The sequence below is a fragment of the Chiloscyllium plagiosum genome, unplaced genomic scaffold, assembly GCF_037043375.1.
Source record: "Chiloscyllium plagiosum isolate Xiang-an unplaced genomic scaffold, Cpla_swu_hap1 HiC_scaffold_8, whole genome shotgun sequence".
Lineage (NCBI taxonomy): Eukaryota > Metazoa > Chordata > Chondrichthyes > Orectolobiformes > Hemiscylliidae > Chiloscyllium > Chiloscyllium plagiosum.
The window spans coordinates 94,698,189-94,711,999 of NW_028270146.1; the positions used below are offsets into that span (position 1 = coordinate 94,698,189).

Here is a 13,811-nt window from a genome sequence, read left to right on the forward strand (position 1 = left end):
GGAGGGTGTGCCTGTATTGTAGGGACGGTGTGCCTGTGTTGCGGGGAGGGTGTGCCTGTGTTGCGGGGAAGGTGTGCCTGTGTTGCGGGGAGGGTGTGCCTGTGTTGCGGGGAGGGTGTGCCTGTGTTGTAGGGAGAGTGTGCCTGTGTTGTAGGGGCGGTGTGCCTATTGTGTAGGGAGAGTGTGCCTGTGTTGTAGGGAGTATGTGCCTGTATTACAAGGAGAGTGTGCCTGTGTTGCAGTGAGGGCGTGCCTGTGTTTTAGGGAGTGTGTGCCTGTGTTGCAGGGCGTGTGTGCCTGTATTTCAGGGAGGGTGTGCCTGTGTTGCAGGGCGGGTGTGCCTGTGTTGCAGGGAGGGTGTGCCTATGTTGTAGTGAAGGTGTACCTATGGTACAGGGAAAGTGTGCCTATTTTATAAAGTTGGTGCCAGGTATTACCAGGTGTGCATGACTGTGTTATAGTGATGATGCCAGTGTAACAAGGAGGAACGTGTTTGTGGCATAAGGATTGTGATTGGAAAAAATCCTCATTGAGTGAGAATATTGCTGGGCGTGGTGAGATTGACAAGTGGTTGGGAGAGAGTGCAGGTTTGGAGTGAAGGTTATGAATTCTTTGAGAGTCAATGCAAAACACTTCGAGTCGTTCTGGCCCAATGCTGAATGTGTGCCACTGGAAAATCACAATAGGTCAGGCAGCATCCGAGGAGCAGGAGAATCGATGTTTCGGGCAGAAACCCTTCATCAGGAATGAGGCTTGTGGGTTGGGGCTGAGAGATAAATGGGAGGGGGTGGGTTTTGGGGAAGGTAGCTGGGAAAGTGATAGGTGGATGAAGGTGAGAGAGAAGATGATGGGGGTGGGGGGGTGGGGGGGGTGCCGCGCTGGAGGCTTGGGACTGGGATAATGTCGGGGGAGGAGAAATGAGGAAGCTGTTGAAATCCACATTTATCCCGTGTGGTCCCAAGGCGGAATATGAGGCGTTCCTCCACCAGGTGTTGGGTGGTAACGGTTTGGCGGTGGAGGAGACCCAGGACCTGCATGTCCTTGACAGAGTGGGAGGAGGAGTTGAAGTGGGGTTGGTGGGTGCGGGTGTCCCCGAGATGTTCATTGAAATGATCCGCAAGAAGGCGTCCTGTCCCCCCAATGTAGAGGAGACCACATCGGGTGCAATGGATGCAATAGATGACATTGGTAGAGGTACAGGTAAATTTCTGACGGATGTGGAAGGATCCCTTGGGGCCTTGGACGGAGGTGAGGGGAGAGGTGTGGGCACAGGTTTTGCACTTCCTGTAGTGGCAGGGAAAGGTGCCAGGAGTGGGGTATAAGCTGGTGGGGAGTATGGACCTGACGAGGGAGTCGTGGAGGGAATGGTCTTTCCGGAACGCTGATAGGGGTGGGGAGGGAAATATATCTCTGGTGGTGGGGTCCGTTTGGAGGTGGCAGAAGTGGCTGAGGATGATGCGTTGTATGCGGAGGTTGGTTGCGTTAGGAAGGGTGGGGTTCAAGGGCGGTGGTGCATGAAGTGGAGGAGATGGGCTGGAGGGCACCGTCAACCACGTGGATGGGATAAAAAAATGTTTGAAAAAGTACCGGGTATCCTGTTCAGTTCCAAACTGGGTTGGCCTGAATGTGGTCCATGTGGGATCAGACTGTTCGATAGGCAGGCACTGAGGAAGGAGATGTGGCTGTGGTAGCGAGTCTGCTTTAAGACATGGCTGAAGAGATTTAGCCACTTCAACGCCCCTTCGTTCCCCTCCCCCCAACATTATCCTCGTCCCAAGGTTCCAACCCAGTACCGCCCTCCGGACCTATCCATCACTGACTCCTCTGACCTATCACCTTTCCCCCTCGCCTTCATCCACCTATCGCTTTCTCGGCTACCTTCACCCACACCCCACTCCCTCCCATTTATTTCTCAGCCCTGACCCAAGAGCCTCATTCCTGATGAAGGGCTTCTGTCCGAAACATCGATTCTCCTGCTCCTTGGATGCTGCCTGACCTGATGTGCTTTTCCAGTACCACACTCTCAACTATGATCTCCAGCATCTGCAGTCCTCACTTTCTCCTAATGTTGAATGGTCTCCTTCTGTGCTAACTCTGACACAACAAGCAGTTGACATGGAAAAGGAGAGACTGATGATGAGATAAATCATCAGTTAAAAGCTTGTCTGTAGCTCTGAACTGAAAATACTCAGGTACAATCCAGACTACAATCACTGATCCAGGCCAAAGTTATTCCCACGATTCCATTTGTTTACAGAAGTATTTTCCTGAAAGTTTCCACTAAAATGCATTTCTCTCATTCTTTCACTCTCTGTCTTGCTGTCTCTCTCTTTCTGCCCTCACCTCCACGCTCTCTCTCTCTCTGTGTTTTTCTCTCTCTCTCTCTCTCACTCACACACACACACGCACAAACATATTCTCTCTCTCATACTGTCTCTCTGTCTCTGTCTCACACACTGTCCCTCACATTCTCTCTCCTCTCTCTCGCATTCTCTTTTCTCTCTCTCTCTCTCACTCACATTCTTCTCTCTCTTGGATTCTCTCTCTCTTACATTCTCTATCTGTGTCCTGCACATGCATTCGCTCTATCTCTGTCCCTCTCTCTCTCTCTCTCTCTTCCTGCCTCGCATTTTCTCTCTTGCACTCTCGCTTCTGTGAATAATGTTATCTTCAAGTCAGAAACCCACATTATTGAATCATAAGCCCTTGAGTCAGTTCCACCATTTAATAAGATCATGGTCGATTTGTGGCCTAACTTCATTTATCTGCCTTTGGCTCATACCCCTTAATATCTTTGCTTAACAAAAATTGATCTACCGCAAATTTAAAATGAATAATTGATCCAGCATCCACAGCTGTTTGTGGAAGGAAGTTCCAATACTGTACCACCTTTTGTGTAGAGAAGTGCTTGCTAACATCTCTCCTGAAGGATCTGGCCCTAATTCTCAGTCTATACTGTTCTAGCCTGCCTTTTCGTGTTAATGTATTGAAGACTTCAATCTGGTCGCAATCCATGTTTGAGAATGGTAGATTTATATCGAAAAGAAAGTGGTAAAAGGTGTATGTGTGTGTCTGTGTGAGTATGTGTCTGTGTGTGTATGTGTGAGTGTGTGTTTGTCTGTGTGTGTCTGTGTGAGTGTGAGTGCGTGTCACTGTGTGAGTATGAGTGTGTGTGTCACTGTGTGTGAGTCTGTGTGTGTTTGTGTGTATGTGTGAGTGTCCGGCTGTGTGTCTGTGTCACTGTGTGTGTCTGTGTGAGTGTGTGTCACTATGTGTGTGTGTCACTGTGTGTGTGTCTGTGTGTGTGTGTAAAAGAGCGAGTGTGTCTCTGGCCCCACCCATTGTGATAAACCCTTTGACAGGTCTCAGTTTCAGCTGAACACAGGCAGAAGGAAGTTTCCAGTTTATGTTTACAGATTGACCACTTCATTTCGTCCTAGTGCTGAAACTATTTGGCAAAAGTCACGCTGTTATCAGAGTACAAGGTCTCAAAACATTTGCCGAAAATGGGCTTCCTTTTGAATATATCCTACTTGATAACAAAGAAATGAAAAGCAGGAGTAGGCCATTCAGCCCTTCAGATCTAATCTGCTGTTCAATATGATCATGGCTGATTATCAGTCTCAATGCTATATTCCCATCTTTTCCACGTCCCCCTTGATGTACCATGTATCAATCTCTTCCCCTGACCACACTGAATGACCTGACCTCCATAGCCTTCTGTAGTAGATGGGTTCACTACTCTTTGAAGTGTTTCCTCATCTCAGTCCTTTGCATCACACTTCCTATCCAGATATTGTGGGCCTTGATTCTACACTCCCCAACCAGGGAAATCATCCTCCCAGCATCTAGTTTGTTCAGTCCTGTTAGAATTTTATATATTGCAATCAGATGCCCTCTTATCCTTCTAAACTTCATTGAATACAGGTCCAGTCAAATCAATCTCTCCCCCTCGGACAGTGTTGTGATCTCTGGTCTCAGCCTCATGAACCTGCAATGTGCTGCCTCTATGCCAATATATCCTTTCTTAGGCAGGGATACCAAAACTGCACACAATACTCCAGGCGCGGTCTCACCAAGGCCCTATATAACTGCACTAAAACATTCCTATTTCTGAACTCAAAACCTTTTACAATGAAGGCTGGTATTGCCAAGTACTCTCCCAATTGCTTGCTGCACCAACTTGTTTACCTCCATGGAGTGCTGTAAAAGGGCACCAGGATCTTTTTCGTACATCCACACTGGCCAATTTATCACCATTTAAATAATACATTTCTGTTTCTCGCACTGAAGCCTTACCTTTACCTACATCATACTGCATCTGCGATGTGTCGTGTCCCCAAACTCAACTTGCCTCGGCCACCCTGTTATCATTGGAAATGTTGCATTTGGTTCCCTTAACCAAGTCATTGGTGTTTGTTGGGAAAAGCTGGGGCCCAAACATTGATTCCTGTACACCACTGGTCACCCAGAAAAAGACCAAGTTTTTTAAATTCATGGGATGAGGATGTCCCTGGCTAAGCCAGCATTTATTGCCCATCCCTAATTGCTGAGAGGGAGGTTAAGAGTCAACCACATTGCTGTGGACCTGGAGTCACATGTAGGCCAGAGCAGGTAGGGATGACACTTTGCTTCCCTAAAGAACATTAGTGAGCCAGATGGGGTTTTGGGACAATTGACAATGGATTCATGGTCATCATTTGACTCTTATTATATTCAAATTCCACCATCTGCCAAAGCAGGATTCGAACTCAGTCCCCAGGATATCACTTGGGTCACTGGATTAACAGCCACCAGGACATCATCTTCCCCGCTATTTGTTTCCGGTTTGTCAAGCAGTTCTCAATACATGCCAATATATTAATCCCAATTCTATTCCCTTTTATTTTGCCCACTAGCCTCTTACTGTCAGGTATCAAAAGCCTTCTTGAGCTGCATCCACACGTTCTCCCTTATCTATTCTACTAGCCATGTCCTCAAAAAAAAACTCCAGTAAGGTTAGTTAAGCGTGATTTCCCTTTCATGAACTCATGCTGATTTTGTCTATTCCCATTAAATGCTTTCCAAATGTTCTGTTTGCATTTCTTTTATTATGGATTTTCCCCACGAGGCTAGCCGGTCTGTAATTCTGTTTGTCCTCTCCCTCCCCTTTTAAATAGTGAGGTTACGTTTACCACCCTCCAATCTGCAAAGCCTGCTCCAGCATCTTTAGAATTTGGAAAGTTGACCAATGAATTCAGTATGTCGAGGGCCATGGCCTTTGGTACTTTGGAGTGTAGATTATCAGCCTTTAATCCCATTAGCTTCCCCAACACCATTTTGTTTTACCATAGTGTTGGTATTCAAACTGTTGACTGTTTGCAGGAAATCTCCAGATATTAGTTCCAAGGCCATCCAGCAGAGTGAGCCCAGATCCAACCAAGTTACATTCCCCGGCTCAAACTTAGGACAACAAGGAGGAGAGGTCTTCAAAGTGAAGACTGAAGACAAGAGAGAACTTCAGAAGCAAGAAGATTTGAAAAATGACAGGAATGATGATCAGAAACCAGCAGATGATGTAAGGCCTGCTTCATTTTGAATTTTCCCAATATTTTTTGTTCCTACGTATTATGGCGGCACGGTGGCTCAGTGGTTAGCGCTGCTGCCTCACAGCACCAAGGACCCAGGTTTGATTCCAGTCTTGGGCTGTGTGGAGTTTGCACATTCTCCCTGTGTCTGCGTGGGTTTCCTCCGGGTGCTCCAGTTTCCTCCCAAAGGTGTGCAGGTCAGGTGAACTGGCCATGCTAAATTGCCCATAGTGTTCAGGAATGTGTAGGTTAGATGCATTAGTCAGAGGTAAATACAGGGTAGGGGAATGGGTCTGGGTGGGTTACTCTTCAGAGGGTTGGTTTGGACTTGTTGGGCCGAAGGGTCTGTTTCCACACTGTAGGGATTCTATGATTATAGTTTCCCAGATGTACATCAATTCTGCTCTGGAGACAAGGACTTGGAGAAGGTGCAGAGGAATTCACTAGAATGGTGTCAGGACTAAAGGTCTTTAGTTATTCTGAGAGACTGAAAGCGCAGGGATTGTTCGGCTTCAAGAAGAGAAGGTTAAAAGCAGATTTGAGCCTGGTATGGAAAAGTCTGAAGGTGTAGTCAGGGTAACTGCTTCCTGGGATTTATGGTGATTGGCCAAGTTGACATGAGGAAAATTTAACTTGCAAATAGCAAGTTTTGATTTGGAATGCATTTCCGGGAAGTGTGGGGGAAGCAGTTTCAATAGTAGCAACTTGCAAAAGGAAATTGGATCAATTCTTGAAGGGGAAAGTTTATTAGCTCATGGGGAGAGAGCAAGAGAGTGGGACAGATTGGTTAACTTCTTCATAGAGCCAGCAAGGGAAAGGAGTGACCTGCTTCTGTGTCTTTGACTCAAAGTGTGTCTTTGTTCTCAGCTATGTGGGATTAATCTCTGATGTGGGGATTTGTTCACAGAAGAAAACATATGTCACTTCAGTTAGAGTCATAGAGATGTACAGCATGGAAACAGACCCTTTAATCCGACTTGTCCAGATGTCCAACATTAATCTGGTCCCATTTGCCAGCATTTGGCCCAAATCCCTCCAAACCCTTCCTATTCATATACCCATCCAGATGCCTTTTAAATGTTGCAATTGTACCAGTCCACCACTTCCTCTGGCAGCTCACTCCATACACTTATCACCCTCTGCGTGAAAACGTTTCCCCTTAGGTCCCTTTCAAATCTTTCCCCTCTCACCCTAAACCAATGCCATCTGGTTTTGGACTCCCCCACCCGAAAGAAAAAGATCTTGCCTATTTACCCTATCCATGCCCCTCATGATTTTATAAACCTCTATGAGGTCAGCCTCCGAAGCTCCAGGGAAAACAGCCCCAGATTATTCAGCCTCTCCCTATAGCTCAAACTCTCCAACCCTGGCAACATCGTTGTGAATCTTTACCTCAACCTTTCAAGTTTTACAGCATCTTTCCTATAACGGGGAGACCAGAATTGAATGCAGTATTCCAAAAGAGGATGAAAATGATGCGTTTACAGATCAGTGCCTCCAGGCAGAGATGCCTACTGCGGGCCCTACCCCTTCCAGCAGTGAGTTATAGACCACCCACAGTGTGGTACAAAAGGGGGGGGATATTGGTGAGTCAATCTAGTGTAGGTATTGTCAGCAAAGTCACCTTTACTGGAGGCACTGGCAGTGTTGGTCCAGTGGTGATGTTGGGTCTGAGATACATCCATGGAAACACTGATGATGCAATTCTTCATGATAGATATTGAGCTACTGCTTTTGGAGGTATTAGTAACAAGTATCATACTGGAGCTGGATTTCTACACTGAGACCTTACTGACGAGCCTCTCTGACTGGAGGTACGAAAGTGGACCAGCCTAATGGCAGTTTTCAAATAGGTTCAAACAATGGGGCCGCGTGCCAGACGTTGCCCTTTCCCTAAAACTAGTTCCTTATGGAATTGATTTATTCCACTGTGTTTTTCTGCAGCTCGCACCAAACTTCAGTTCAGCGTTGCATTCCGTCCCCGGGAGAACTCCGGTGAAAGCCCCGTTTCGAACAGAGTCCGGTGCTGTTCCTGACAAGTCGGTATCTGTCCGAGCGATGTACGGCCAGAGGAAGCGGAACCTGGCTCTGGAAACCCGGAAGGTGTTCATTGGGGGATCAGTGAAGGTGCAGTCGGTGTCTGCACACCCAAGTCCAGCCGTGTCACCGAGTGCGACCATGAGAAAATCCCAATCTGTCCACGACCTCATTCATGAAGGTAAGGAGCAGGGAGGCAGTAGGACATCTTTACCTCAAGGGAATTCTGACCAGAGAAAAACATATAACTGGCATTTATACAGTGCCTTTCACAACCTCAGAGCATTTGAACTGTTTTGGATTGTTTTTTTCTTGATTTGAGCCCTCCAAAGTTAGAATACCTGCAAAGAAAAACTCTTTGATGTCAACTACCTGAAGAAAAATCGAGCTATGACCAAAGTGTGAAAGGGACAAGAAAGCTATTTACAATTTCTGTTCTCAACACGTTAGCTAATGAAAAGGAATCTGATCCTATAAGTCCAGGAGCGTGGTGTTGAAGATATGCTGTAATGAGTTGACCAAGGTTTAAAGTCTCAGTTATAGGAACAGAAAGTGCTGGAGAAGCTCAGTAGATCTCACAGCATCAGAGGAGAGAGAAACAGAGTTCACGTTCTGACGTCAATATCACTGCTTTGAAGTCTGAAAAAGAGCCACATTGAACTGAAAATGTGAATGAAGTAACTCCACAGAGGTATCCATCACCAGGTCACCCTTTATTTACATGTGCATAATATATGACACTGACCCTGCCAGCTCAGAGCCTGGTCTCAGAGTGAACAGAACCCCTGACTTTCATGTTTGTGTGTGTCAGCCAGGGCTCCCTAATTGGACCAGGTTAACAGCCCCAATCAGGGAACTCATATTCTATGACATCCACCTACTGACATTGTTTCAATCACTACAGTTAACACTGTTTCTCTTCCTATCGATATTGATTGACCTCTTTGGTTTCTCCAGTGCATATTGCCTTATTTAACCTCTCCAGCCTCAGCAGTATTTTGTCTGTTTTTCCAGAGTCATATATAGCATGGAAACAGACCCTTCGGTCCAACTAGTCCATACCGACCAGATATCCCAACCCGATCTAGTCCCACCTGCCAGCACCCAGCCCATATCCCTCTAAACCCTTCCTATTCATATACCCATCTAAATGCCTCTTAAATGTTGCAATTGTACCAGCCTCCGCTACTTCCTTATTGATAACTTGCTGATACTTGAGTTACGCTAGCTCCCAGATGGGCTGTTGGCTGGATGTCTTGGCAGCTCGCAGACCATGAGACACTTGAACAGCACCTATGTAAGATTACACATTTCATTTAGCAAAAAACATGGAAGAGCTGAAGCTCTGAAGTATGTCAGTGGTGGGCAAAGGACAAAGGATCTCTCGGTATTGATGGTCCCATAACGATGAGTATCCCTCGGTATTGAGGGTCCCATAACAATGAGTATCTCTCGGTATTGAGGGTCCCACAACGATGAGTATCTCTCAGTATTAAGGGTCCCATAACAATGAGGATCTCTCGGTATTGAGGGTCCCACAACGATGAGTATCTCTCGGTATTGAGGGTCCCACACCGATGAGGATCTCTTGGTATTGAGGGTCCCACAACGATGAATATCTCTCAGTATTGAGGGTCCCATAACAATGAGGATCTCTCGGTATTGAGGGTCCCACAACGATGAGTATCTCTCGGTATTGAGGGTCCCATAACAATGAGTATCTCTCGGTATTGAGGGTCCCACAACGATGAGTATCTCTCAGTATTAAGGGTCCCATAACAATGAGGATCTCTCGGTATTGAGGGTCCCACAACGATGAGTATCTCTCGGTATTGAGGGTCCCACACCGATGAGGATCTCTTGGTACTGAGGGTCCCACAACGATGAATATCTCTCAGTATTGAGGGTCCCATAACAATGAGGATCTCTCGGTATTGAGGGTCCCACAACGATGAGGATCTCTTGGTATTGAGGGTCCCACAACGATGAGTATCTCTTGGTATTGAGGGTCCCATAACGATGGGACTATCTCTCGGTATTGAGGGTCCCACAGCGATGAGGATCTTTCGGTATTGAGGGTCCCATAACGATGAGTATCTCTCGGTATTGAGGGTCCCACACCGATGAGTATCTCTCGGTATTGAGGGTCCCACAACGATGAGTATCTCTCGGTATTGAGGGTCCCATAACAATAAGGATCACTCGGTATTGAGGGTCCCACAGCGATGAGTATCTCTCGGTATTGAGGGTCCCACAACGATGAGTATCTCTTGGTATTGAGGGTCCCATAACAATAAGGATCACTCGGTATTGAGGGTCCCACAGCGATGAGTATCTCTCAGTATTGAGGGTCCCACAACGATGAGGATCTCTCGGTATTGAGGGTCCCACACCGATGAGTATCTCTCGGTATTGAGGGTCCCACAGCGATGAGTATCTCTCAGTATTGAGGGTCCCACACCGATGAGTATCTCTCGGTATTGAGGGTCCCACAACGATGAGTATCTCTTGGTATTGAGGGTCCCATAACAATAAGGATCACTCGGTATTGAGGGTCCCACAGCGATGAGTATCTCTCAGTATTGAGGGTCCCACAACGATGAGGATCTCTTGGTATTGAGGGTCCCACAACGATGAGGATCTCTTGGTATTGAGGGTCCCATAACAATAAGGATCACTCGGTATTGAGGGTCCCACAACGATGAGTATCTCTCGGTATTGAGGGTCCCATAACAATAAGGATCACTCGGTATTGAGGGTCCCACACCGATGAGTATCTCTCGGTATTGAGGGTCCCACAACGATGAGTATCTCTCGGTATTGAGGGTCCCACACCGATGAGTATCTCTCGGTATTGAGGGTCTCACAGCGATGAGTATCTCTCGGTATTGAGGGTCCCATAACGATGAGTATCTCTCGGTATTGAGGGTCCCACAACGATGAGTATCTCTCGGTATTGAGGGTCCCATAACGATGAGTATCTCTCGGTATTGAGGGTCCCATAACGATGTGTATCTCTCAGTATTGAGGGTCCCACACCGATGAGTATCTCTCGGTATTGAGGGTCCCACAACGATGAGGATCTCTCAGTATTGAGGGTCCCACAACGATGAGTATCTCTCGGTATTGAGGGTCCCACAACGATGAGTATCTCTCGGTATTGAGGGTCCCACAACGATGAGTATCTCTCGGTATTGAGGGTCCCACAATGATGAGGATCTCTCGGTATTGAGGGTCCATAACGATGAGTATCTTTCAGTATTGAGGGTCTCACAGTAATGAGTATCTCTTAGTATTGAGGGTCCCACACTGATGTGTATCTCTCGGTATTGAGCGTCCCACACCGATGAGTATCTCTCAGTATTGAGGGTCCCACACTGATGACTATCTCTCAGTATTGAGGGTCCGACACCGATGACTATCTCTCAGTATTGAGGGTCCCACACCGATGAGTGTCTCTCAGTATTGAGGATCCCACACTGATGAGTATGTCTCGGTATTGAGTGTCCCTCATCGATGAATATCTCTCAGTATTGAGGGTCCCATAACGATGAGTATCTCTCAGTATTGAGGGTCCCTTACGATGAGTATCTCTCGGTATTGAGGGTTCCTTACGATGAGTATCTCTCGGTATTGAGGTTCCCATAACGATGTGTATCTCACGGTATTGAGGGTCCCTTACGATGAGTATCTCTCGGTATTGAGGGTCCCATAACGATGTGTATCTCACGGTATTGAGGGTCCCATAACAATGTGTATCTCTCGGTATTGAGGGTCCCACAGCGATGTGTATCTCTCAGTATTGAGGGTCCCACAGCGATGAGTATCTCTCGATATTGAGGGTCCCACAACGATGAGTATCTCTCGGTATTGAGGGTCCCACAGCGATGAGTATCTCTCGGTATTGAGGGTCCCACAGCGATGTGTATCTCTCGGTATTGAGGGTCCCACAGCGATGAGTATCTCTCGGTATTGAGGGTCCCACACCGATGACTATCTCTCAGTATTGAGGGTCCCATACGATGAGTATCTCTCGGTATTGAGGGTCCCACAGCGATGAGTATCTCTCGGTATTGAGGGTCCCACAGCGATGTGTATCTCTCGGTATTGAGGGACCCACAGCGATGAGTATCTCTCGGTATTGAGGGTCCCACACCGATGAGTATCTCTCGGTATTGAGGGTCCCATAACGATGAGTATCTCTCGGTATTGAGGGTCCCATAACGATGAGTATCTCTCGGTATTGAGGGTCCCATAACGATGAGTATCTCTCAGTATTGAGGGTCCCATAACGATGTGTATCTCACGGTATTGAGGGTCCCATACGATGAGTATCTCTCGGTATTGAGGGTCTCACAGCGATGAGTATCTCTCGGTATTGAGGGTCCCACACCGATGAGTATCTCTCGGTATTGAGGGTCCCATAACGATGAGTATCTCTCGGTATTGAGGGTCCCATAACGATGTGTATCTCACGGTATTGAGGGTCCCATAACGATGAGTATGTCTTGGTATTGAGGGTCCCACACCGATGAGTATCTCTCGGTATTGAGGGTCCCACACCGATGAGTATCTCTCGGTATTGAGGGTCCCACAGCGATGAGTATCTCTTGGTATTGAGGGTCCCACACCGATGAGTATCTCTCGGTATTGAGGGTCCCACAACGATGAGTATCTCTCAGTATTGAGGGTCCCATAACGATGTGTATCTCTCGGTATTGAGGGTCTCACAGCGATGAGTATCTCTCGGTATTGAGGTTCCCACACTGATGAGTATGTCTTGGTATTGAGGGTCCCACACCGATGAGTATCTCTCGGTATTGAGGGTCCCACACCGATGAGTATCTCTCGGTATTGAGGGTCCCACACCGATGAGTATCTCTCGGTATTGAGGGTCCCACAGCGATGAGTATCTCTCGGTATTGAGGGTCCCACAACGATGAGTATTTCTCAGTATTGAGGGTCCCATAACGATGAGTATCTCTCAGTATTGAGGGTCCCATAACGATGAGTATCTCTCAGTATTGAGGGTCCCATAACGATGAGTATCTCTCAGTATTGAGGGTCCCACACCGATGAGTATCTCTCGGTATTGAGGGTCCCACACCGATGAGTATCTCTCAGTACTGAGGGTCTCACAGCGATGAGGATCTCTAGTGGAGATTCTAATTTATACTTAAGGAGATAACTGTATTTAAATAGAGTTCAAATCCCCATTTTTAGTAACAGTTTATTTCAGATAACCACACTACATAAAGCTCCGACCCCACTGATTACCAACTCCCCATATTTAATAAATATGGGCGGCACGGTGGCACAGTGGTTAGCACTGCTGCCTCGCAGCGCCAGAGACCCGGGTTCAATTCCCGACTCAGGCGACTGACTGTGTGGAGTTTGCACGTTCTCCCTGTGTCTGCGTGGGTTTCCTCCGGGTGCTCCGGTTTCCTCCCACAGTCCAAAAATGTGCAGGTTAGGTGAATTGGCCATACTAAATTGCCCGTAGTGTTAGGTAAGGGGTAAATGTAGGGGTATGGGTGGGTTTCGCTTCGGCGGGTCGGTGTGGACTTGTTGGGCCGAAGAGCCTGTTTCCACACTGTAATCTAATCTAATCTAATCTAATCTAATAAATAAAGTTAATTCAATTCATTTTTATACAAACAATCCGCACCCATGAAGCCTTAGTTAATATATCCATCACCTCTTCCCACCTTCCATAAGGTCTGAGGCATTCCTTTCATTCCTATTTGATGATAATAGATTCAAGTTTTTCTTGTAATTAAATCAATATACAATAAAAAAAGAGCCAAACATATTGAATTTATTGTCAGGTGTACCGAGGCACAGTGAAAAGCTTTGGCTTGCGAGCAATACAGGCAGATCACAGAGTTGAGTAGCATAGATAAGTAAATAATAGGTCAACAGCAACAAAAACAAAAACACAGGTCCCGGCGAATGTTAAGAGTTTGTGAGTCCATTCAATATTCTAACAACAGTAGGGTAGAAACTGTTTTGAAACCGGCTGGTGCGTGTGTTCAGGCTTCTGTACCTTCTCCCCGATGGTAGAGGTTGTAGAAAAGCATTGCCAGGGTGGGATGGATCTTTGAGAATGCTGGCGGCCTTTCCTTGACAGCGGGCCTTGTAGATGGATTCTATAGATGGGAGGTTGGCCTTTGTGATTGTCCGGGCCACGTTCACCATTCTCTATAA

The 13,811-nt window shown here is 46.9% G+C and overlaps 1 protein-coding gene across 4 annotated transcripts in view; it reads left to right on the forward strand.

The window, feature by feature from the left end:
* mapkbp1 (mitogen-activated protein kinase binding protein 1) overlaps positions 1-13,811 on the forward strand; it is a 270,559-nt gene that overhangs the window by 242,045 nt on the left and 14,703 nt on the right. For all 4 annotated transcript variants that reach the window (XM_087990116.1, XM_087990117.1, XM_087990119.1 and 1 more), the window contains 2 exons: positions 5,365-5,557; positions 7,512-7,785. In XM_087990116.1, the coding sequence (XP_087846242.1) occupies positions 5,365-5,557; positions 7,512-7,785 (467 nt within the window). The remainder of the gene's footprint in view (positions 1-5,364; positions 5,558-7,511; positions 7,786-13,811) is intronic.